This window comes from Excalfactoria chinensis, chromosome 18 (assembly GCF_039878825.1).
Source record: "Excalfactoria chinensis isolate bCotChi1 chromosome 18, bCotChi1.hap2, whole genome shotgun sequence".
Lineage (NCBI taxonomy): Eukaryota > Metazoa > Chordata > Aves > Galliformes > Phasianidae > Excalfactoria > Excalfactoria chinensis.
Genome location: NC_092842.1, coordinates 6,054,472 through 6,080,892, shown reverse-complemented (window position 1 = coordinate 6,080,892; position 26,421 = coordinate 6,054,472). Strand labels below are relative to the sequence as shown.

Below are 26,421 nucleotides of genomic sequence, written 5' to 3'. Positions count from 1 at the left end.
TCTGATGGAATCACCCCCAGAAGGACAGAGCCCAGGCTGACCAGGACTGGCCCTGCAGGGTATTTCTTACAGGCTTGCACAGGGCTTGGCCTGCATCCGAGAGCTCAATTAGTTGTTGCTTCATGAAAGCTCTTTTTTTTTTCTGTTTTATGAATAACATCACTATGCCATGTTACACACTGCATCATTCTTTCACCTGAGATGCACAGAGCAGCACCTCTGCCCTTGCTGCACCAGGGAAACGTGGCCATAAACCCAAAAGGCAAAGCAGCAAATGACAAATACTCACAGTCAGAGCCAAACTGGGGCTTTCTTGGGCCTCAGGGTGCCCCAAAAGTTGCACCTGACATTGTGGGAAGCCTTGTGATGAGACAAAAGAGCATCACTCCCTGCTCTGCACAGGGCAGAGATGAAGGACCCTCTGCTGAGCATGCAGTGATGAGAGCAGGAATGAAATCCCTAATTCCTCCACCTCTATTCAGAGCTTAAACCACAAGACCAATATGCGTGTTAATCAGGTTTGTAATTACTTAATTACATGCTAAAGCCTGGCATAGAGGCAGTTGGTATTAGGTTTATAATACCGCCCTCCACAATGCAAAGCAGCAGAGACTGAGCTGTCAGATCCAATTCCACCAAGCTGTTAACCTGCACCAAGCTTTCCTCAGGCTGTGCTTCTTTCTCACCAGGTCTGATAGCAAGTCCAGGCTCTCCTATGTTTCATCTCCCCTGGCCAAGGCATCTTGTTTTGCTTTTACCTGCAGAAGTTGAACTTCTCAGCATTCCTCTGCTCACCCCACTCCCCAAAGCACTTGGCTGAGCGTCAGGATATATAAGTTGCTTATACATTACTTGCGGGTATCTGCAGCTCCAGTGTCTGAAAGATTACCTAATGACATGTCACAAGACTCAAAACAATTCCTCCCATCATTTTCCATAGCAGTTTATTAAACCCATTCACAGATCTCTATGCATTCTCCAGCAAGGATGCTACACAGCAAAGTTTGCTATGGCTGAAAACAGACCTGCTTTTCCAACCTCCTTTTGCTCATCACTGAAATGATCACAAAGTCCCCAGAAACCTCAACAGAGCAGAAGCTGAACAGGCTTTAACACAATAGTTTAATGAGGAAAACTTGCACACACACACACACGTAGCTGTTGTGCAGGTGACTTCTTATGGACAACAGTGTCTAGAAGGCAGGCTTAAGAAAGCCTCCACCATTTACTACATACCATTCCCATCTTAAGGTACATCCAGGGCTTGTTCAGTGTTAATTTATAACATGGTCAAAGTATAGGAGTCAAGAATACACCCTTTCTTCACACTTTTGCTTTATAATATCTTTCTAAGTGAAAATACTCCCCTCTGATACCATGAAATGCAGTTATTCTGCACAGCCAGTGTATATTTGTATTAATGTAAAAAACTGTGACATTTGAGTGTCTGGAGAAGAGGTCACCAATCCTCCATGGTGGAGAACCATTCTTCTATATTTGGTTTCTTAACAGCCAAAGGACATCCAAAGACTTTCAGGACTTGATGACACAGCACTGAGTCATACTACAGCTTACATGCAGCTATTGCCAAAGAGATGAGGTCACAAGCTGAAGAATGAAGAGGTATTTATGTTCCTGACTGATCCCAGGTGCCCTTTGCAACTCTTTTGTCACTTAATGTGCAAACCACCAACCTGGGTGTTTGTATCCAAGTGCCACTTTGCTGATGGATTCAGGCTCACTGGGAAGGAAAGCCCTTCTATAGGAACAGGCAATTAAAAAGAGAAAACCCACAAGTCTCTGCCTTCAGCAAGTAGCAGCACTAAGCAACGTGAATGAGGATTATTTCCAAAGCAGCATCTCCTTGAGAAGATCCCTGAGACTCAGAGAAAAGTGGAAAGAACTGTAAGAGAAAAAGGGAGGAGATGCACTGTTGTTATCCTGCTCACAATCACCCAGGATGAACTAGCTTAAATTGCCCTGCCTCCCCTGCATCAGACCTGAGTCACCCTGGATCCCCATCACCACCACCAAGAACTGCACAGGGCCCCAAGCATGGGCAGATCCAGCTGCTGCACACAGATGTGCTGCTGGTGACACACAGCACCTTGGCTGAGCCAGTGAGCAACTGGGGGATGTAAAGCAGATATGAAGCTCCCCAGCTTCAATGAAACAAGGTTTACTGATGGCAGAGAGGCTGCTCCTTAACATTCCCATCTCGTTTCTCTCATCTTTAAGCCTCACAATCACCAGCATCTGTTTTGAGGAGGTTACAAAGCATCATTTGGAAAGGATTCCCAGGTACTCAGATGACAAATATGACATTATTACCATATTTCCCCCAGTTAATAGCACCAATACATCTCACACAAACAGCACTATGCAGAACAACACCGTATCTCTTATCTTCTCAAACAGGCAGATTCCTCAACATGCAGCAAAAAAAACCACCCCTGGGAAGAGATGGAGAGATTATTGCCTGCTTTTAAAGGAAAAAGTGATTTCCAACCAAAGCCCTAAAGCCCACGAGCCATGAGTTAGTGCTGCCCTTCAGCACAGCTTTCAATGGGAAACATGCCCACTTCACTAGTGCTGGGGGTTTGCTTGCTCTCAAGCCACTACCCAAAGGTTTACATCAAGATGTAAGATTATAGCAGGAATTATTCAAGCATCAACAGGTAACTGCTCCAGCACTGAGATCCAAAAGAGAGTTAAATGCAGATGGGAATCAAACTGCTTCCCTAGGCAACGTGCAGTCCATACCTGGAGAATCTCAGCATCTATTCACTGCTCACCAGCACTGAACTTTAGCTGCAGCCCTTGGATAATTAACTAAACAAACAAGATGGCAGAGGCTAAGGCAATATAAACACACAATAACATTCAGCTCTAGTTGCCATTGTTTGAGCATCCTTCGGGCTGAGCTAAGAGCCCCCTGAATTCTTCAGCATGGCAGCAGCCCAGTAAAATGCAATGACATTTGGACAAAGGAAAGGCATTTTAAGAAGGACAACCGGGGAGGCTGAACCACAGGGCTGAAGATATAAACTTTGTTCCCTAGGAGGGGGCATAACATGGCAAAAAAAAAAAAGGGCCATTTACAAACATATACTCATCTGGTGTACGTCAGCTCGGTTCCAATAACCACAACAGATCTGTGTCAATTCACATTGCTGTAGATTGCTGAATGTTTCACCAGTGACTCAAGTCATCCCCTTATGGGGTTTGCAAAGGCCCAAACAGTCCCAACTGTGAACAAAGGAAACCATTATACAGAGCCAGATTCGAAGGATCGTGTGCTTAATCCCAAAAGGGACCGAAAGAAACCCAGAATCGACACTGGAGCTACAAAAGAGCTACACTAAAATCCAACAGATCAAATAATCTTTGCTCCTTTGAGCATAAATAATTGTTCTTGAAATAATCAGTTATCCGGGTTCCTCACAAAGCCGTGGTGTCAGCAGCAAAGAGCAGCCCTTCCCTCCTCAGAATATGATTAAACCACGCAGAAAATCCTTGCTGCAAATGCCACGCAGAACTTAAGGGCAACTCACAGCTAACAGGCAAATAGACAAGCAAATATCCCATTCATTCCATAGGATGGAGTGCTTCAGATTCTCCTGTGGAAGGAGGAAGGCAAGCAGCATCACGTCTGTGGGGAACCTTCCCCATTCCCCACCACTTGGATGGTGTTCTCAGTCACTGTGACATTTTGGGAAGCTTTCCAGCAGCAGTTTGGTTGCTGGCAGGAGCCTTGCCCTTTAGAAGCGGTGAGGGTGAATGGACGCTAAAAACTACCCAAGTTATTAGAGCCGCAAACACTCAGCAGATCTGCAGAAGGAAACGGTGACAGTGCATGACTTCACCTTCTGAATGACGAACGGTGTTCTTAGAGCTTAGTTCTGGGAGCAGATTCTGAATGCCAGCCTTGAATGGATGTAAGTGAGGTGCAGAAGTACAGACAGCCTTTCTCTCCATCCCCCTGAAATTATCTGGGTCCTTTATACAAAAAGCAAACCACCCGAATCCCTGCAAGGTTGCAGACTGCTGCAGCGCTGTGGGCACACGTGCAGCTGGGCAAGCAGGGATAGAAACCTCATCCTCAGGGTCTGCCACCCACCTGAGCACAGCCTTTTGGAAAGCATCTCTGTGGGTATTGCAATGATGTCTTCTGGATTGAGAGAGGGAAACAACTGATGCAAGAACTGTCCCCTCTCTGCACAGTACCTCTTTTTCCCATAGGAAGCAGTGAAGACCAGCATCTCTGCATACACCCAACTACAGCACAGCTCACAGCACCTCTCCGAAACCAAGCTGTCCCCCAGAGAAGGCACAGCTGGCAGCTCAAGCACAGGACTGCACATGCAGAACAGGGGTCTGCAGCCACCAGCATCACTTAGAGGCCTCCAAGTCATTTGTCCTCACTCTAAGGAGCATGGATGTGTTTCCAGACACTCTGGCACTTGGACAACATTTGCATTATCAAAGAACTCCATAATGATCAACTAATTAATGCTCTTTACAGTTTTCAATTAGGGCCCGATCCAACAGCACATTTAAGTCAGAAGTTTTGCAATCGGTTTTAATACTCTGCAGAATTGTTCCTCCTGCAAGGAACAAAGCAGCTGGCATCACGCACATCTCCCAGAAGGGGCAGAGAAGAATAACACACACAAAAACTGCAATAACAACCTCTCAGAGCATTGGCATTGCACATCAGCAGCTGCCAGGGCTGCCCATCCATTCCAAGAAGCTGGATGTCATGGCAGAGAATATCTTGATTCCTCCCTTCCCTATCCAAACCAACTTGGCACTGAACCCAGAACAGGGGCATCACCTTGTTTGATACCATGGAGACGTGGATCGATGTCACTGATCCCCTCTGTGTGAGATCTTGCTCAAAACTTTCCAGAAAGAAACAGGCAGCTTTTCTGCAAAGGAACAACCCTTAGTATATTTCATGCAGTGACCATCCCACCACGTGTGCAAGAGGTATAGAGGGAACAAAAGGACAAAGTTTGGGTGCTTAATGCTTAAACATCCACCACCCCAAACTGCTTTCTCTGCCGTCTCCTATGGCCAGCACAGCCCTTAAACACCTCACGGTCCTTCAAGCAGCTTGCCCAACCACGAGCCTAATTAAACAACATAAACACACACAACCACCTAATTACAATTGCTTCCAACATGCTGCAGCTACAGGTGAGGCAGTGATTGGCATCGCATCACCAGAGCATCACAACAGCCACTTAAAAGGGGAATGAAACCACAGAGAGGTTTCCTCCAGGCACGGGTGGCTGCAATGCTTCCAGATCAGACACCGAAGACTCATTTTGATGCACTGCGGGTATTTTGCTGTCCATAAAGTTTATGGAATCGAGCTTAAATAATTTTTGATTTTCAAATGTTTTATTGATTTTTTTATTTTATTTTATTTTTAAAGCTCAACGTTGAATTATTTTCAGCACTAATCTTTACTTGGGAGTTTGGGAAATAAATATAAAACCAATTCTTCCTTTCAGATGCTCCAGCAGTCAATGAAACCTTAGCATTTGCTTAATAACCATATCTGATTTTCCCCAGACATGGAGTTGGAAGGCAAGTTTCCAATACCTGCTTCCCTTCATTAGAACCATTTCTAAAGCTTGTTTTCCAGAGTTAGCCACAGACCCACGGCCATGAGTTCATCAGCTCTCAGCAACCGCAGCAGTCTGGATGCCCTCAGGGTAGGGAGAAATCCACTGCTTACATGGTCACCTCCTCGTGGTGCTCTCAGTTCCAACCCACACTTATCCAGATCCCATTCCTGATCCAGCATCTGCTACTTCCAATAGGGAATGAGCATCGTTTTACTTCAGACCACCAGAGGGTTTTATGGACCCGTTAGAATAATATATCGTCTGCCCATGTCCAAACATGCACAGAAAGAGAGGCTCATCCAAACACAACACTCGGCTTCCATTCCTTTCCAGTTCCATTCCTTTCCAAATCAAAAAATCCTCTGTACGTTACGTATTTCCCTACTGCCCAAATTAAGTAACAGCACATCGGGGGAGGTTTTGCAGTCATAGCATTCTGGGATGAGCAGAATTCCTCCACACCACAGCTTCCCAGCCCAGACAAAAGTTGGAAGGGGTTTTATTACCATCAACTGAGCACATCAAGTGGCATTAGTGTGATATCAAGAAACTGGTGTTTGGCCTTGACTGCCCTTCGGATCTCTGACCTGGGGTCATCACAGGAGAAAGCCAACCCATTAACTCCCTCATGCACTCAGAGCAGCAGCTCCATTACAAAAAGCAATTAGGAGGCAAATAGGAGCTAATTACCAGTCATGAGCCTCCCCCTACCTGTGTGTGGTGGGAGACAGCAAAGGTACCATCACAAATATCATTGTTCCTGCTGAGAACTGATGGGGTTTTGCTCATCATGTAATGGCATCCCTACGAGATCACAGCTGTATTGGTTGGGAAACCACAGGGGCCACGATGACCTTTTGTAGCAGTGACCAAGATTTGTGTGGGTCAGCACCATCAGTTTTTCCCCTTTTGGATATTTCCCATTAAATCTGATTACACTGATTTGCACATTCACTGCTCAAAGGAAATATCTGCTGCATTTAACAACTGAAATTACTCCTCGGGTCTTCTGTTAAACACGAAGGAGAATTCAGACCCAAAGGTAGTATCTAAATCGACATATTCTACTATAAAAGCTAAAAGAAACATCCAAGATAAACATCCAAAAAGCTTTCCCAGGACTCTTAACACTGGCCCAGACCAATATTTACATAATTATTCACATTTGTTTGTTTTAAATAAAGCCTTTTATTATTATTACTTTGGCATTAACCAAATAATTAGAGGCTGGTGACAGTCACAATGCCTGCTGCAAGCTCTGTGCATCTCTGCCTTCACTTTTCAGCCTACTCTTCCCCTGAACACATGCAGCCTGCCCAGCAAAACAGGCTTCAATTCCAAGGTCCTACTGTAGCATACAGGCATAACACGGCTACAAGCAATCCACTTAGCCCAGAAAATCAAGATAAATGCACGCCAAAGTACCGACGGCAGCCCTTACCAAGAATAAAATGTGCACAAGCCAGTTTTAAGGTGAGGTTTCAAGTACATCGATGAAACAGAAGATAAGAACAGCCGTTCCTGGTGCAGAGAGGGGCAGCCAGGAGATTGAGTCACTCCTGTGCACCATCCCCAGCCATGCAGCTGGAGATACACTGCAATCCATGCACACACACAGGCTCCTCGTGTCATTTCCCCCTGAACCCCTTTAAAGGACCAGGGCACAGTCCTGCCTTTGGGCACAACCTGTTTTCATTGCAAGAAGTTCAAGTTCATCCTCTCATCTCCCCTCCTCACTGCCACCTCCACACCACCAGCTGGCAGGCAGGTGGCAATGGATGGCTGAAGTACATCATTCACATCCTCAGCAGTGTTCTCTGCTTTTCTCAGTTTTATTGTGCTCACAAGATCTTTAGGGCTGGGATTCCAGTTACTGAAAGCAAGACAATCCATCAGAACACAGCAGAGAGAACAGAAATGAAGCTATCCGGGGCCATTGAGCTAAGCTGGAACAGTAAGAAAGGAAATATCTCACTCGATCCCATTGATCTTTCCACCCCAAGGATGGATGTGAGCACCTCAAACCCAGCACATGTTTGCTTTAGAAGCCGCTTCCAACAGAGATCAGTGCCTGGTCACTGGTTGCTCAGCCCAGCACAAACCTGGAGATGATCTTGGGGAGCCCAACACAAAGGTTGGGCCCTATTCACACTCGTAAGGAGAACCTGACTCACTGTGAGCCCATTTAACTTGAGCAAGAAAGCAATTAGTGTTCCCTGCTAGTAAAAAGGCAGATAAACGTAGGGTAACCTTCCCATGAACCGGTCCCATGGCACCAATAAAACTTCTCTAGTAAAACACTCTCAGTCTGAATTCAACCATACTTGAAGACCCAGTTTCCAAATGGATTTCTTCAAAACCAGAGCCCTGCTACTGCTAAAAACACGCACAGCCTGGCAGTAGTTTCCATGCAGCCACATTTGATGGCTTAAAGCAAGCACAAGGACTTCCTTTCATATCATAAGCTATAGGTTGCATTTTGCAGCCAAAATGTTTTCCTCTGCTCAACCCTTCCCATTTAATGCATGTTAGCAGCTGCTGATTTAGTTACAGCAGGTAGGAGATGAGGGTTGCACGTGGATAGCTCCGCCTGCAGGACACCTTTTCTCAAGCTGCCTCTTATCATACAGCCCACTGCAATGATGCTTTCCATATCCCAATACATACAGCTCTGCAGGAAATACCTCCAGCACCTTGCCTGCTAGCAACCAATTTGCAAGTGAGGAAAGTGCTTGGACCCACACAGCACAGTGCTCCCCACAGCAGGGATAGTACTGTGAGCGAAGGCTCCTAGTCTTGTTCTGACACTTGGCAACAACGAAGGGCCTATTTTCTATCAGACAACTGAATTCTCTAAAGGGAAGCAAAATTCCAGCTTTGTACATAACGTGGCTCAGCAGAGCTGAGGTTTGCTGCGGATGCCTGGCACAACCATATGTTCCCCACAACTCTTCCAGGCCCTATTCCCACCAAGGAACGGTATATTACGCTGCTTTCAAACAACCCCAATATGTTCAGCAGCAATTTGCTTAAGGTAAGGTGATAAAGCTGGTAGAATCCATCCCTAAGAGGCAGGCAATCAAAACTTAGATTTGTGGCAGAGCACAACAAGCACCATTTGCACGATGTTAAGAAATGCAATCACAGCAGGCAGAGCACTCCAAGCAAGCTCTGATAACCACCACAGGCACCTCCAGCACCTGAGCTCTAAGCAAGAGAGATGCAGCTTGTGCATCAGGTTTTCTCCCTGCACAGAATACACTGACACGATAAGCTAATTTTAAATGGTTTTCTCTGTAGTGCAATGCATTTACATTGGCATTGCCCTTTTTGTTTGCTTCAAGGGCTCACCGTGCTTGCTGAATTTATTTTCTTCCTTTATCAAATGCAGGATAATACAAGTGCCCATGGGCAAAGTCACAGCAGTCAGTGACAAATGGAGACAGCTCATCTTCCACTCTGAGCACTGCCCATTACTGACTTGACCAACCAATAAACTTCCCCTTTATCACCTACATTAGAGACTAGTTGTTAATTAAGCATGTGCTTTATCAGCTTTACATTGCGTTTCTTGCCACTGCTACTCAGCACCAAAACATATCTTAATACACCACTCTAATGCATGCTGGAAAACCTGCCTCAGCTGCACAGTCCTCCCACTGCCACCCTCACAATGATGCCAGCCAACCTGCAAAGACCCAACCTGCTTGCCCTACTGCCCTTTAGCAGTCTAACAGGACCCCAAGCAGTGCAAACAGGATGAATGAGGCAGCCCTCTCACAGACACTGTCTGCAAATAGCAGCTGTTGCACCTCTGATCCCCAACAAGCCACCAGCCAGGATGGATGAAGATGCCACCAAATAGGCTACTTCAAACTCAACGACAACAGCAGCATTTAAACACCCACAGAGGTGGATATTTGAGGTAGCCACACAAATAGCCACCAGTCTTAGGCAACAGCATATGGAAGAACAATCTGAACTATGAGCGTGCAGCCACATCCCAGGGGAGTCTTACAACACACAAGTGGGAAAGATTTGGGAAAGCTTGCAGTCTTGCAATTAAACTTCCAACTCAATCCAAAGAAGGCTTGTGTGAGCCAGCACAGTTGGATACACGCAGGTAGAAAGGGAGCTGAAAGCATGTTCAAAAACATACTCGCTGTGGTAAGAAGAGAAGGGTCAAGGGGAATAATACAGGCAGGATCAAGACTAATTACAGGCGCAAGAATAAGTGACAGCTACAAAAAGGCAGGGGCTATTTTCATACGGAGCAAAGGGTCGCTGGCACATTTGCAGAGCCACAACACCCAGAACACAGGGAGAAAAGAGGTCCTTTGTAAGAGGGATGGGGAAGCATGGGAACGAAGAAGCCCCAGGGTAGCTCAGAGGCATTACTGTACTTAATACAAAAGAGAGAGACAATAGAGGGCAAGAGGAGCCCTGGCTGTTTATTTATCTGGGTATGGTCGGCAAGGGAGGCTTCACAGATAGTGCTGGGAGAAGTGGCCACTAAGGAAGATGGTGTTAGGCCCAGATAAGGGGCTTAAAGGCATGGAGACCATGAGGTTAAAAACAGATTAATCCTAAATTAGCTGTCATTAGAAATTCTCTGATAACAGCTATTGTCAGCTGGCCCAATTGTCCGCCCAGCTACAGTAGGGACTTCCTCAACTGCTGCCCCCAAGAAGCCTGCAAACTCCAAGGAATGCTGGGGAAAAAAGAAAACAAGAAAGGCCAAACAACAAAACCAGCTGCATCCTCTGACAGTCCAGCAGAAGAACCAAAGATGAAGGGTAAAATCCAGATGCCAGAGCTTGCTGGAATGCAGTGAGATGCCAGAGCAAAGCACCAGGATGGCAGCACAGCAACCACGGACCACAGCAGCAGTGCTCAACCCAGTAATTGCATTCCACCTCCTGAATGCTGCTGCTGCTTTAGTGCATGCAACCTCACCCCACAGCAGCCAACTGAGACAAGAATCTCCCCATCGCTTCAGTTAAGTCTGGGAGTAATTAATTTCATTGAGTTTGACATTTGAAATAAATGAAGGAACATGCTTCCACCATCTGGAAAAGCGCCGCGCTGACACTTCCAATCATTTGTGCATCCATTCGTGAACGTGTGTAAGGAATGTATATGGAGAGAGAAGGTAAATTACACATCGGGGCATCAATTCATGCAGACAAGCGGAGCAGGCCAGAGCCACTGGTCACACAAATGAGCAAGAGGCGTGTTGAATTGTAGAAGCAGCCAGATGAAATAAGGAAATATTTGGGAAACTGGAGACAGGGAAAATGCCAAGGAGAGTTACCTGCATGTTTTGAGATGATTGATCTATACGTGGAATGTGCTTGATGTTCTCTCCATCAAGAAAATAAGCTTTGTACAAGGTACCTGATATGGGGGTATATATGCAACAGCTTAAAAGCAATCTGCGCACGCTTGATGTGCCATCATTTATTACTCAAAGGGAGGACAGACTTTCCATAGCTACAGGAAAGTAAAGTTTTATCCTTGCAAAAGGGTTACAGTATGTTCCTCCCTTCAATAAATCTTTGAAAATACCTTTCAAGGGAGAGCCATTCAGTTTGGCATTCAGACAGACATGCATCAGCTGCATACAAGACCCAAACCCACGAGGGCTTGGAAAGGACTCTGCTCTTTGCTGTGCCATCCTGGCTACTCTTGGTTTCTGCCCATTCCAGCCAAAAGCCACCAGGACACGCACAGAGGAGTCCAAGAGGTACAAACACTTTGCCTTACCAAAAGACTCCCCGCCCCACATCCATTCTGCTCACTGAAAGACTTCACACTTGATGAGACATCCCAGAGCTGCTCCCTCAGCAGGATGCTCTCACAGACCTGCAAGCTTCACTCATGCCAAGTGCTGATCCATCACTTGGAAGATCTCCAAGGGCACAGATGAGGACAGTTGCTTGTCTAGAGCAGGTTGTTTCACCTCCCCAGCTCCCTGGTGATTATTTCTCACTACACTTTACTTCCTAGAAGAATTTTCCACATGCCTTATTTAATCCTGTGTCAACTGATGTTGCACAGGCATGACACACCTGCCTGCTCTAACAGCCCCTCTGCTATCGTGCACTGCTCACTAAAACAGAAAGAAAGGTATTGGAACCTACCTCCCCCAGATGTATTACTTGGGACACACCTGCAGATTTGGATCTCAGCATGGGAGAATCTGTTTCAAAGAGCTTCAAAAGTTGGGGTTTTCAAGTGATCCCAAGGCAGCGACACCCGAAAAGATACCAGGCGATTCATAACAGCTGGATTCCCATACACCTGCATTCCTAAAAGCTTCAAGCTTAAGTCTGTAGCTGTAGGGTGAGCTTACAAGCATGAACGTTAGAACATAGAACTACTGAGTATCCCAAGTTGGAAGGGAACCACAGCAATCACTGAGTCCAACCCCCACTCCACACAGCACCACCCAAACCCCAACCCTATGGCTGAGAGCTGTGTCCCAATGCTCCCTGAGCTCCAGCAGTTCAGGGTCATGCCCACTACCTTGGGAAGCACCTGTGCCATACCTGTACCATACCTATGTGTTCCAACTTTGGGGCACAGCCTTTCCAACCCCCACCTGATGGTCCTCACCACAGCTCCATGCCATTCCAACCACATATTTTCAGCCCTTCTATCACTGACAGAGATTTACTGTAAGAATCTGCATTTCATCACCATCAAAAGTAATCGAGTTAACTACCCACAGCACAGCAAGATGGACAGGCATGCAGGGTCCAAATCCCACCCTGGCTCCTTAGAAGCAACACAACCTGAAGCAAAGACGTGGCGGAATTCACACACACCCCCAAGTTCAGATGTTTCAGCTTCATCCCTAACTCCCCCACCCCATCCATACCCTGCAGCAGGCAGCTCTGTTCAGGCAGCTCGAACTCAGCTCTATTTCTGGGCTTGCAGGACTCGTGCCCATTTCAGCAATGCTTTTATTTAGGATGTGTCCCCAGGGCAAGGAGGGCCCCGGCTTGTCTGGCCAAGGCTGCAGAGCAGGGAGCTGCAGACAGGGAAGGGCTCTGGGTTGCTCAGTTATTGTGAATGGTCAGAACACATCACTTCTAGCACGAGCTGAAAGTTTCGGAGCACCTCTAAGTTCATTGGCATTTTTAAACTAACTTTGCATGAAGAACCCAAAATTCCAGATTTGGTTCTGGTTCATGTTTTATAGGAACCTGTTTCCCTAAGGACAGAATTCACACTGCATTTCTCCAGATGGAATCCCAATCCAAGCATGAATGCTGTCACTCCCTGTGCGACAGGAGTGCTGCTGCCTTCCTTCCATTCACAGTCTTGCAAGACAACAACCTCTAGTATAGAAAGGATTTGCTGTTTCCTGATACAGCTCTTGTAATCATGAGAACAGTGAGAAAACTGATGTTTCCAGTGCAAATATGGCCCTTATTGTTGTTCTGCTCTGCGTCCTGCAGGGAACCAGAAGTGAAGTTTCTAAAGGAGCCGGAGCTACAAACATTGCACAGTTTGCTCCTCCCAGTCCCCGCTCCTGAGGTCAGCAGGGAAAGCATCCAACAGTTGCAAAAAGACAGACTGTTTTAATTTAAACATTTCAGAGAGGGACTTTCTCCCAAAGTGTACAAGACGTGATAATATGCCTCTCCCAATCCCTGCAAAGCCTTACAAGAGAACATTCCTAGCAGTTTTCCTATATGAGTGCTCTCCTGCCTGTGCCAAAGGCAGCGACAAGGATGAAAGGAGCTTCCTCCTCCCACCCTCACGTTGCTTTCATGTCACAGAAACAACAAGGGGATTCTTTGTCATCTGCCCTCCCTTGTTACAAGAAGCAGAAGACCCAAAGGGATGGGGAGACAAACAACATCAGCCTCGTCAAGGAGAGCATCTGCAGCCACATTGCTGCAGGCAAGGGCTCCTTATCCTTCAAGGAATCAACAGCTTTCCAAGATGAGACACTGAGCAGCCCACAGCCAGGGAACAGTGATACCTGTGGGACAGACAGCCTCGCATCTCTGAAGGGAAATTCTCCCCATCTATCTGCAGAAACCTCCAGCTTCCACGTCGCAGCATCCCATCAGAGCCAAGGCTGCAATGCACAAACCAGGCCCGGCTTACAGCTCCTTCCTACATCTGGACACCAAACTGTCCCATCAGTAGTGAAAGAGTCCAGGATCCCGAGCATCTGACAGCCAATGGAATTTGGGCGGAGCTTTCAGCCAGCTTGGATCAAACTTATAGCAGCAAACTCTTCCAAAAGTTGTTCCTGGAAATCACCTTGCGTTATGCAGGCAAGTAAAATGGTTTGTATAGTGCCAAGCAATTAACCAAACCGCTGGTGCTCCCAAAGTAGGGCATTTCAGCCCCAGGAAGAATGAAACCCGTAGGCACAAGGGTCTGTGAATTCAAGCCCAACCCACCAAAAAGAGCATTAACAACTCCAGAACCAACTGCTGGCCTTGTGTTAAAAACTGCTGTGTTTTAATTGAGGCTGTCTCAGCAGTATCAGTCGAGGGAAAACTCTGACCAACCCTCCATCCCCTCCCACCCAAAGGGCATTAACCCACTCACCACTTCCTCCTCCATAAGCACAACCCACAGAGCCATGTTTTGAGTCTCAGCGCCCAGCCAGAATGGTTAACCAGCTGCCTGGGGCTTGCAGAAAGAGGCTTTGGGGGCAAGAAATTAAAGCAGTTTAACTTATAACTAAGCCTTCACGAGAGCCAGGGAAGGGGATGGCAGCAAGCTATAGGGGCTGCTATCATAGCCCCTCTCCACCAGGACACCCCAAGACAGTGCACCAACCTTGCCAGGTGCCACTGCTCAAGGTCTGCACCATTTCTTGCCAGCACTTCAAGAAATGCTGTGCACCTTAGCACCACTAGCCTCACGAGCTGGAGAAAAGCAGCCCAAGTATTAGGGTTACCACACTAATATGGAGGTGGTCTTTTCATCTGGGTATACAAGGAGGAACAGGAGTTTAGTAACCCAACCAGCTCCAGCTTTTTGTTTTGCAAAGAAACTGCAGCAGCAGGGCAGCCACAAACCTACTTTGAGAATATTATTGGGGTTTTCTGTGCACAGCCTGTATCAGCAGTCAGTGTCAGCACCCCTGGCAATCACAGCTGCCAAATCCCAGCCCCTGCTATCATTCAGGTGCCTGAACATTTCAGATTTCAGCTGAGATTTGGGCTCGTAACTCTGAAAGTGCAGTGAAACGGAGCTGTTTGGCACCAGCTGAAACACCTGGCTTGGAAGCTCCTTTTTTTCCCCCCATTTTTTTCTAAGCAGAATGACACTTGTATTCACAGTGACTCATCTCCTTGACCTTTCTATTCACTTTTAATGGTGCAAGCTGGAAATAAGGGCACACAAACAATGCATTCATTATTCAGTCAGTGAACTGCAACCCTCAGACCAAACCTCTACCCTGCAGCAGATGAACACACAGGGTGTGCATCTCATTCCAGAGCACTGAGGATGAGCCCCCTCAAAGACTAACCCAAACCCACCGCTTCTTGCTGTGCAGAAGAGGGGTGCATCTGGAGGGGCTTGTGCCTTACTGCCAAAAAGCACGGTGTAAAATGCTGCACGAGTGCAAGAGATCCTGGGAAACTGGCAGCGTCACCTCCAGGAATTCAGCTGCAACAAATTCTTACTGAAGTATTGTCTTGGAAACAGAAGAGGGGGTGGAGGGAGGAACGGAGGAGGAAGAGGGGCCAGCGGGGCTCTCTGAGAGGACACATGAGCTGCTCTCAGCTGCAGCATGGCTTTCCTGTATGTCTACACACACACACACACACACACACACACACACACAAAATAGCAGCTCCAGCTGACATGTCAATGGAACTAAATTTGGCCACTAAAACTTCCTGCCAGCCCCTTAAAGCAGGGACTCCAGCAGACCCCTGGGTGACCCCCCTCTCTGGGAGTTTCCCCCTATTGACTTCTCACAGCATTTCCAGCAGAGCTGAAAAACTTCCCCCATCCCTTCTGCAAGCTGTAGCAGTGAAGTGCAGAGAGGCAAAGAGAGAGAAAAAGGGCTTTCAGCAGTTTGCTTAAAAGCCGAGCCAGGAAAGAAACTCACTTTATTTACTCTGAAAGAATTAGCATCTCCCTGGCTGCAGATGCACAGCTTGATGCAAGCAGGGATGGCACGCAGGGTCACCTCAAGCTAACAAACATTTAGCTGTGTTTAAGCCAGGCCAGCACTCAGATCTTCAGCAAGCTGCAGTTTCCTTCAGAGAACAGAAAGCCTCTGAAACACACCTCATCCAAACAGGGTGCCCAGCTGCTCTAGGTGAAACCCAGACACTGCTCAGATGAATGAGAAGCTGCCCCTGAGCACAGCAGGACTACAGTGTGGCCTTTTTCCTGCTGCTCCAGGTTCAGTGGGCAGAGCATCAGAAGAAAGGCAGCATCAGAAATAGGAGACTTAGAATGGCTTGGGTTGAAAGAAACCTCAGGAGAATTCACACCAAACACACTGGGATGAAGACAGCCCAGCACTGGCACAGGGGCAGAGCATTCCATAGCAATACACTGGGTTGCATCAGCAAAACAGCCAAAGACAACCAGCTGAAAGCCAGCTGACAAACTGACAGCAGTGTACCTGACCTGTCCCTGCATCACAGCACAGAGTTAACACACAGTACCCCACACCAACACCCGACTGGAGCATCCAGCACCCCACCTCCATCTGCATCCCTCCAGCTTCCAAAGGGGCTTTCTTCCCAGTAAACCAAACTAACTGCCTGATAGCCCCTCTACCTCCATCAGGTTTCATTTCTGGACAGTTCTTCTTAGAGCACCTGATGTCACAGGGACAGGCCCAAAAGCCAGTGGAGCTCAGGAACCATCCCCAGTGTTGCTCGCTCCTTACATTCAATCCCTAAACCATCCTTTTTCTTTCCCACTTATTACACAATCCTGAAGAAGAAAAATATCCCAGCACAGTAAACACATTAATGTCATTTTCCTCCTTTCAAAAAGGGAACATCTTAACATCGTGAAGGCTTCCAGATGATGCTGAGAATCCTGTTGGCTTCTGGAGGGAGGGAGAACTTAGAGCAACCGACCTCAAAAATGCCTTTTTGTGCAGCTCCTCCGTTTATTTTAGTTCTAAAGGCTTTCCAGACATATCCGCAAAGCAACCACGGCATCATTCGGATGCTTCAACTCAGCTCACTTCAAGAGCCATTCAATTTGCCAGCAGTCACCCGGTGGTGAATTACACCACATTGCCAACCTCAGTTTTTTTCCACATAACATCAGTTTGTAACCATTTTTCCATTCTTTCATGTCTCAACTTTTTTTCCCCCCTTCCTTTTTTTTTCCCCCCTTCCTTCTGGGTTTGGTCGCTTTTCCCATAATGGGATTTTCTCTATTTGTTCCTTTTGCACAAAGGTTTCAAGTTTATTTTAAAGAAAAAAATCTGCCCTTTTGCAAACTCAGCACATACCCCACCAGCTCCTGCCCAGCTAGCAAGGCAAAAGGCTTTGATATTACACAGCAGAGCCAGGCTGCAGCTGCAGGAGGCGGATCCAGCAGCCTCTTGAGCAAGCCAGGAGAGAAAAGGAGAAGCAGAGCAATGCTGGAGGTAAAAAGCAGCTAATGGGCAATGCCGGGTGGCAATAGAAAGCCTTCAGATGACAGCATTCTGCTCAGCTCCATCAAATATTTGTTCCCACAGTGGATCTGCAAGTTCAGGATGCTGCTGTGTGCTTGGCTGGTGCTCAGTGCCTAGCAGTGCAATAAGCCACTGGTCCAAGGAAATTCCAGCTTACAGAAGGCTTCAGCTAACAACAGAACCATCCAGATATTCCACAGTCAGCCTCCAAAGTCTACTCAAGACTCAGATTTTCAGGTAATTTACTGCTGAAGGATGGGGCTCAGGAGGCTTCAAGCTAAGGGTAAAGCATGTTGGCAGCTCTGCAAAGCACAAAGCAGCTCCTAACAAAAGGAACTCCATATGAGGGCAGAAGCCTTGCCAAATCAGCCCCTGGAACACAGCTGAGCTCCCAGCTATGGCCAGAGCTGCACTGCAGCTATCACCATGCACAGCTGTGGACATGAGGCTTCCTGCTTCCTCCAGAAGGCACAGCACAGGGCTCCCAGGAAGGCTTTCCCTTCCAAAAATCCCCTAAGGCCTTCACAGAAAGCCCTCCTCCCATCAGCAGGGAGTCAGAACCTTCCTGACAGCTCCATACAAGAGGTGCAGAGGTCACAACCCAAATCCAAGCATACACGAGAGCTAAAAGAGACACCAAGCAATCCAGCTCAACCTCCACAACTCAGCCCAATTCTGCTACTCTAAAGAAGCTCAAAGCCAACAACACTGACAGACAGCACAGGGAAAGCAACAAACTTCCCAGCCACACTGTAGGAGCACACTCACATGCACAGCCCTTCATGGCAACACTGGCATTGTTGGACAAATACTGAAGATATTAAATCTGATCCAACATCAGCAAATGACTGAAAGGCCTCAGCAATCAAAGTATTTGTAGTCCCTACCAGGCCTATGTCAATGTATTCTGTATACATGAATAGAAATCTATCCTGCATAGAAACACAGCAAAGCTTTAAAGCATAACTTCCACGTTCCAAAATATTCGTGTTGAAGAGTTAATTGTTTTCTAAACCAAACCCAAATAATTTGTCTGGAAACAATTTGATAGAACCACACTGCTTTCAAGCAAACCTCCTGCTAAACAAACCAGGCGAGCAGACGTGGGTGCATGTGTACATGGGCTGAAGTGCCAAATCTACACTTGTAACACAACAGGGAATTCCCCATTCATAGAGAGCATTACTTCTGGAATGGAAAGCGCAGCAGTGACAGCAGAGCAGCAAGGTCCCAGGCTGCAGCATGTGAGGATTTGCTCCATTGCAACAGCCATAAGCACAGAAAGAAAGGAAAGAAGCTGCTTACCTTCAAAAGGCCTCAGGTAGGCAGGGATCTCCAGCAAGAAGCCCTCACCTCCACTGCCAACCCTTAAATGAGGTCTGGGCAGGGGGTGGATCCTGGCTCCAGCCCTTCTGGTCACTCAGTGCATTGAATACACCTGAGACCCCCTGGGCTGGCCCTGCCTTCCCACCAGGTGCTCAATCACTGCTTCAAGACCAAACACGAGCCCAAAAATGCAGCTGCTCTTCTCCAATCGAACCTGGGCATCTCTGCATCCAAACTATAGTGTATGCAGAGCATCCTATCTGAAACACAAGAGCAAGCCAGCAACAAGCTGAGGAATCAAGGCATGAGACTCCCTTATAGAAAGTAGTAAAAAGAAACTGTCATATTCAATGGCAAATTTGCTTTCCTGCTGCAGATAAGAAAAATTCAGACTGAAGAACCGTTTCCTGGAAAGCACTTCCAGCAATTTATTTCTAAGTCCAATCAGAATTCAGGTTACCTAAAGATGCATCTACAAAATTCAGCAATAGGTAGGAGGCAGCGGACAGGACAAGGCAGCACATCCCTTTGGCAGTCCCTCCCTATCTGTTCTTGGGCAGACCATCAGCAAGCACTGTGAGTAACAGCGGTTGCATTTGTTGGATTGCTCTTGCTTTTTAAAAGACACTTTATACAGGAGGCACCAGCACTGGAGAGCTGACACAGCAACACCAGCAGGTGGGAGGACACCCACAAAACCAGCAACCCTTCAGCAGTTTGCCTTAAGAGAGTTACATCCCAGCAACCCTCTGGTCATTATGGTCATCATGAAGTGGGATTTCTCCAGTCTCCTATTGAATCATTGCCCAGGCAACACAGCAACGCTGCGGGCTGAAGAACCGAAGTTGCCATTCCGTTTGGTAGGAGTCAATGCAACCAGCTCCTCTACTGTGGATCAGCAACCAGCACTGCAGGGGGGTGAGCCTCAAAAGGAAGGGTCTACAAGGGTTTTAGTCTTGACTCCAGCTCACAAGGAAGGATAACAGATGACCTAAGCTGAATGCCTCTATGCATCCTCTGGATGGAGCATGGCTAACAGCTGGGTTGCTTTCATGCTCAAGCCCCATTCCAGCCTGGCGGTACACAGACAGCACAGTCCAGGTTTTAGACTGGAAATCAGAGCTACCATCAGTGCCAAACTTCAAGTCATATTTCTCCTTGTAAAACGATATCAACACATTAAATTGGCAAAATATTAAACAAAAGGCTTTTAATTGGCTGCATTAAGATTTCTTTTTCTTTTTTCTTTAGCTCATTCTAGATGGCTGGGGAAGAGCCAAGGAGAGAAGCAACAGATGGTAACAGAATACTTCATAATTTCCAGCATTTTTATTTCTTCTAAAGAGCACGCCATGTATTCTTATTACACTTCTTCACCACTAAAGGAAACTGTTGCTTCCAAAAGTTTTCACCCAAAAAACCCAATCCAACTTTACAGGCATTTGTAAAAGCATTGACAGACTCCAGCTTTGTCTGTGGGTTAGATTTTTGTGTGACATCATCTGTTAAAATATGGGAAAAAGTGAGCTGGAAGGGCAGTGCTCAGAGGCAGTTCAGTTCGTGTCACTTTGGGCATTGTGAGTGCTCTGTTTGCTCTGGAAACCTTCTCTCCTGGGTTTCTTCCCTCTTTCTTTGGAGTTTTTGATGGATCCACATCTGAGAACGAGCACAAGCGTTTTGTTTCTCCGCACACACAGAAAGTGGCTAAAATGAAAACGAAACAAATAATCTGGGCTGAAATACAACCCAAGAAAACTTGGACAGATGCTAAGAAAAGCTCCAAAGTCAGTTAGCAGACATCGTCAAGAGTCCAAATCTGACTCCTCCCTCATCTAAATTAGCTGATGTCCTATTAGGAGGTTCATTAAGAAAGCTCAAAGCTCTTTGCAGTGAGAGCCATTAGGTGGAGCAGAAGCTGGCCCTACTAAAGCTCTCCAGCCACGGCAGCATCGCTGCTCCAGCTGGACCAGACTCCTGCAGCTGCAACCCAGAGCAAGCCAGGCATTCCAGCAAGGTTACCTGGCGGCACTAAGTTAAGGGCGTTGCAATGAAGCTGGCTGAAAGGCAGACCCTGATAAGCTGCAAAGGATGCCCTTAAAGGGTTGAAACGCCAAAAGGGAAAAAAAGGAAACATTGTGATCTTCCCTTTGAAACAGTTGCGACTGTGTTAGTTGAAAACTGAACCACCACCAAAGTCAGACAGCCGGCCCGGCCGCACTAAAAGGAACCAGGAGGAGCCAGCATCACCCCAGTGTTCTTCTGGTCAGAGCTCCATCACTCTGACACTTCTGCACTATGACAAACTCCAGCAGCAGCTCCGTTCGCTTTTCCCAGCAGTGATATTCCACAAGCATTTCACCCCCTAACCAGCAATTCATTTTCTGCCCCACTCAGATTTGCAAGCAAACCAGCAATGAAAGCACTCCTACATGGTACTTTTTCTAAAGGTCAGCTCAGATACACTGAAATTACAGCCATTAGCAAACAGGCTGCTATATACAGAACCCCCCAACCCCCATTGTTAGTGCTGGTGCCACACAACCAGCCCCACAAGCACTGCTGCTTGGGCTCTGTAGGAAAGATGCCAGCCCTGGGGAATGGAGCACCAGCATCAAAACCCCAGACAGCACAGCTCCATGGGGCACTGCTTTGTTTCAGGTCACCCTGCCAAACTCCATCTTCAACTTTTCAGACTTGAAAACGAACTTTGCCAGCAAGCAGCTCCCCAGCCTTTTCCTCCCTAATATGACTTCAAGAGATCCCAGAGCACCATTACCTCCAAGCATCTGTTAAAATCCCAGCAAACACCCTGGAAACTCTCACAGCATTCCCACAAGCACGCAGCCTGCTCTGGCATTTCACGTTCAGCCTGGGGAAGGCAGACATTTGGAAAGCAGAACTCTCAAAATGCACTCCAGCAAACCAAAGCGTCCGCTTGGTGAATTCGAGTGCTCAGTCCCACTTTTGCAGGGTCATACAAATGACATTGTGGGGTTTCTCATTGCACTGTTCTGTATCTGCTGCTTCACTGTGCTTCCTCACATCCCACTCAGGAGTCATCATTTTAAGGGGAAAGCCCATAAATTGGGACTGGGGTGGGAGGAGAGGGCAGAGAAATGCGCCCTGAGGTACCGAGCAAAGTCTGCAGGCTTTCGTGCATGAGATGTGCACGGAGGGGAGAGCAGATTACTGCTGGACAAAAGTTTCTTCCCCACGGGGAGAAGAGCTATAAGAGAAGTGAGGCTTCCAGTTGATTAAATACAGATCTACGGCACAGCCACGTAAAGAACCACAGCCTTCACAAACACCTCCTGGCTTTTATTTTTGCTCCAAAAGGAAAAGAATAAAAGGAATAAAGAAAAAAAAGCAGCACAGCAACAGGCGGCTCCTCTTTAAGAAAGAAGGAGAAAGCACTGCTTGAACATTTCCCCCCCTTTTACGGGCCCCCTGACAAACGGCGCTCGGACCCGAGCTGCTAAAGGCTGTCTGCTTGTGGACTTTTTTCGGCTTCTTTTGGCTTCTTTCTTAACTTTCGAACACGGACACACCGCGTCGTCCCGCACAAAGCCTACCCGGAGGGCATCGCGTCTCCCCGCTCCGGCTCAGCGCTGCAAGCTCCTGGGGTGGGGGAGATGTATGGGGGGTTCCCAGGGGTCCTGCCGCTTACCTGCCCGGCTCAGGGCCGCGGTGCCCAGCAGCACCAGCGCGACGTGCAGCTGCCAGCTCCGTATCCAACTGCGCCTTTTCCATCGCGTGTGCGTATCCATGGTCCACACAAAAAAAAAACGGGGCACCAACTCGGGACAATTGAAGGGGAAGCAAACAAACAAACAAACAAACAAAAAAAAAGCAGCGAAGAAAAGTCGCTCGGGATTTCTTCTCTTTCTCTTCTCCCCCCCCCACCCCGCCACCCACCCCCCGGGAGCAGCCGCTTTATAAAGCCATGGGACGGCCACTGAACTGTCGGGGGCTCTTCCGTGCTCCGCTCCGCCGCGCTGCCCCCCGGCCCCTGCCTGCTCCTGCAGCGAAAACTTTCTTTCTCTTCCCCCCCCTCCCTCCTTCCCTTTTCTTCTTTTAAACCCAAGGCGAGACTTTGTCAATCTCGGAGCAGCGCAGCAAATCAGGGCCGGGCGGAGCGGCCCCCGGCCCGGCCCCCCCGCCCGCCCCCCTCTCCCGGCCCGGCGGCAAGTTTGAAAGCGGTCCGGCTGTCCCGGCCCTCAAACGATCCCCCCCCCCCTTTCCCTTTCCCTAGCAGCTGACCCGGGATGGAGCGGTGCCGATTGCCCCCCGCTCCCTTCGCAGGCCTGAGCTGGTGGCTTGGAATGGGACACGGTGGCAAAACGCGAGGATTTGGCAAATAAAATGAAGCAGTCACTGCAAAGGAGGGCAAGGAAGTGGCAGCAGATGCACGCTGTCAGCTTGCACAGGGCCCAGCCCGGGTTCTGCTCCTGTTGCTCTTCCTCTATCTGAGCCTCTCTCAGCTTCAAACTATGGCATTTGCTCTGACACTGTACAGCAGCAGTACTAGCACAGCACTGAGCAGACAGCAGCCATTCTGACCTCCCCACATCACATCCTTCCTCCTCCGCTGCCCCAGAGTCCTGGTAGAAGATGAACCTTGCTCTGCAGGATGAGGTGGCACAATGCTACAGAGCCCCCAAACCACACATCACTGAAGCAAACAGGATAGAACAACCAAACAGCCTTCTCTCTTAATGAAAAGACATTGAGGACACTTGCTAGCAGCAACACCTTGCTGTCAGAGCCATTTAAAGATCCAAACAAGGCCCACTGCTGGCGTACACCCAGGTGAGATACCCCTGTTCTTGTGACTTCAGCAAATGGAGTCACACTTAATTCCAAAGAGCAGTGATTTCACTGATAGACTCATGCCTTCAGCCACACCAAAGCTTTCCAGTCCTCCCTGGTCTTTGCTGAGCAGCACCTTGAGGGCCTTCATTGCTTTTAGGGGATAAATCATTGCTGTCACTCAGATTCCTACACTGCCTATGGGTCTGGTCATTCAGCACTGCACAGACCTGGGCAGCTGCTGGCCATTTCTGCTTGTTATGTATAAGAAGGAAACAACACGTAGATCAAAGGTCATCCATCCTGTTCCTTCTTTGGAACACCTGTAGGAAGAGGTCTCAGTACAAGAGGGGTTTGCACAGAGCTCCAGCAGCTTGCTTGACATCAATCCTTATCCTGCTGGAATGAAAGATCCTTAGAGAGGTATCTGGCATCAACTGGTACATCAAAACCAACAAGCACAGGAGGCCAGATCCCACCAGATCTGCAGAAGGGAGGGAGAGGAAAGTGAGCGTTGCCAGTGCACTCACCTGGTAACCTAAGGAAATCATTTAATGGTTCAGTGGAAAAGAAGGATAGGAAATACTTCCCTTCACCTCAACCAGTTGAATGCCTTCCCTTTCCCAGCAGCCTTGCTGCAAACCTGGGGAGGCTGCAGCATGAGCTGCAATGTGAGGAGGTTGCCTGATGAAACCATTTTGCCAGGGAGGTGAGAGGCACGTGGGCTGCCCCACACCAGGAGCTGGGAGGCACACGGTGTGTGCTGGCTGCAGCTGTGCACAAGGTGAGCACTGTGCCAATGGCACTCCCAGGCACGCCTCAGATGAAAGCCTCTTCCAGCATACCCACTTTTCATGAGTAACCATATGGCAGGAGGCTGGCAAGACAAATTAAGTTGTGCTCTATATTGAGGAGGAGCCTGGAGGCACGTTCTTTCAGTACAAATAACACCTGTGTATCCCTGCAAACACCAGCACACAGCACGTGCTGGGTACAGCCCAGCCATGGCAGCGCCCATCAACACTGCAGGACACACTCACAGGAACAGCTTTCCATGGGTTCACAGGTGCCTCTGGCATGGGACAGAGGGAGATACTGACTTTCCCTTCTGTCATATGAAATCATCTCAGGTGTACGCATACAGACCAAGGGCAGCTACAAGGACAACACATCCTGCAGGTTGCACAGATCTAGCTAACCAGTAACCCCTCTTGCTGTGATAGCAGAACAAAGCAACAACTCAACCTGCAGTCTTTCTATGGATGCTTCATGTCCTGCACAGAGGCTCAGGAGCCCTCATAGGGCACCAGCATCTGATTCCATAGAACCATAGATTTCAGCCTCCAGAGCACAAATGCCAGCACCCCTCTTCTTCCTGCTCCAGATGTTGCTGGCATTTCACAAACAGCTCATTGTTTGGGAATGAAACCTCTTTTTGTCTTCTCCAGATGCAAGTGAAAATCCCACTAACACCTGAACACTAGCCCAGGTGTTGAAATCCCTGGCCCTTCCATAGAGGCATACAGCAAAAGGAAGGATTTCTGGTACACTGAAAGCTCTGCAGACAAGGAAATCAAAGCAGGTCAGAGCAGTACAACCCTCACTTACAACCATACCCCAAATACTCCCAAAGCCCCACTCCAAAAGCGAGCCAGAATACCCAAAGCTCAACTTTCATCAGATGCAAAGCCACTTTGCTTTACACAGCAGCTGAGAACACGGCCCAGGGAGTTTTGCTGAAAAGTCTGAGTTTCCAGTTGCTTTCCAGGTGATATAGAAGCTTGCACAGACCTGTTTGCCCCTCCTCAACAATAGCAGAGCAATACAGCATTAAGCTTGTAATAGCAAACTGGAAAATTCCAGCATTCACATGCCAAGTTTAAAGAGCCAGCCCCAGCCTCAAAGCTGCCTTGGTCTTCTATATGGTGCTGCAAGCTCCCAGTACCTTCACACCACATGGGTTTGTTCACAACAACTCAGACCCTCCAACAGTCACTCAGGGTAACATCCCAATAGTCAACAGCGACTGCAGCAGTTGTGAATGGCCAAATATCTCTAGGGAATGGCAGCTGTCTATCACTTGTTTTTACAACTAAAAGCATCTTGAGCTCAGCTAACCGTTGCTTACAGGATGGGAGATGATGGTGAGCTTTCCGCAAGACCTGAGAGACACACAGGTAAAATAAACTGATAATCAACCCATGTGCCACGAAACCAGTCAGACACGAGCATTCTGCCAAAGCACTCCAAAACATTCAGCGATTTGAAAGCAAATATTGGGATAACCAGAAAAACTCCAGGTTGTACCGATAATAAGTTCAATCCTCTGAATGCCTGCCAAGAACGGGCTGAAAACGAAACTCTTCAAACTGCTTGAGCTGTTGCATGAATAGCCAGGAAAGACAAACTCGATGAGGAATTATTTCAAATGCTATCCAAGGGCAGCACAGTCTGTACAAAGAATTTCCCTCCTTCCTCTCCGATCAGATAATGCACCTTTACTCTTTGTGAAGTTGTGAGGCTGTTGCCTCCATCCCCAGCTCAGCCTGCGTGAAGTCCTTTATGCTGAAGTCACAACGCTGACCTGCAATCTGCCACCTCTCAGACTCAATTTCTGCCACAGATACCCCCCCCCCCAGATGTGAAACACAGGGCTAGAAATACTTCCTATAGTTAAGATCTTTCTGTCCCAGAAAGCCAATTTGCAAAACAAGAATTCAAATAGCACCAGTCCAGCATTAAACACCTGCTTTGGCTTTGCAAGGCTGGGAGCTGGGCGGCCTGTTCTTCCAGCCTTCAGCTGGAAATTCAGATCTGATTTTTGCCATGAGGTGGCACCAGGACAAACCCCATCAGGGGAGAGAGCAGCCAGCACGAGGTGGGGCTTGTTTTTTGTGCACTGAAATGTTTCACAGTCAAAGGAGCTTGTTTAAGAGAGGAAATAGCATTATGAAGTGAACAGACTTTCCACTCCTCCTCTTTTTCCAGCGTTGCTGCCTTCCCCTCAGT

General features: G+C 47.8%; 1 protein-coding gene across 2 annotated transcripts in view; it reads right to left on the bottom strand.

Annotated features, from left to right (window-relative positions):
* The window catches only part of COL5A1 (collagen type V alpha 1 chain), a 125,191-nt gene extending 102,558 nt beyond the window's left edge, over positions 1–22,633 (bottom strand). For both annotated transcript variants that reach the window (XM_072352520.1, XM_072352522.1), the window contains exon 1: positions 22,271–22,633. In XM_072352520.1, the coding sequence (XP_072208621.1) occupies positions 22,271–22,370 (100 nt within the window). In that variant the 5' untranslated portion in view covers positions 22,371–22,633. The remainder of the gene's footprint in view (positions 1–22,270) is intronic.
* Between the last annotated feature and the right edge of the window lie 3,788 nt (positions 22,634–26,421).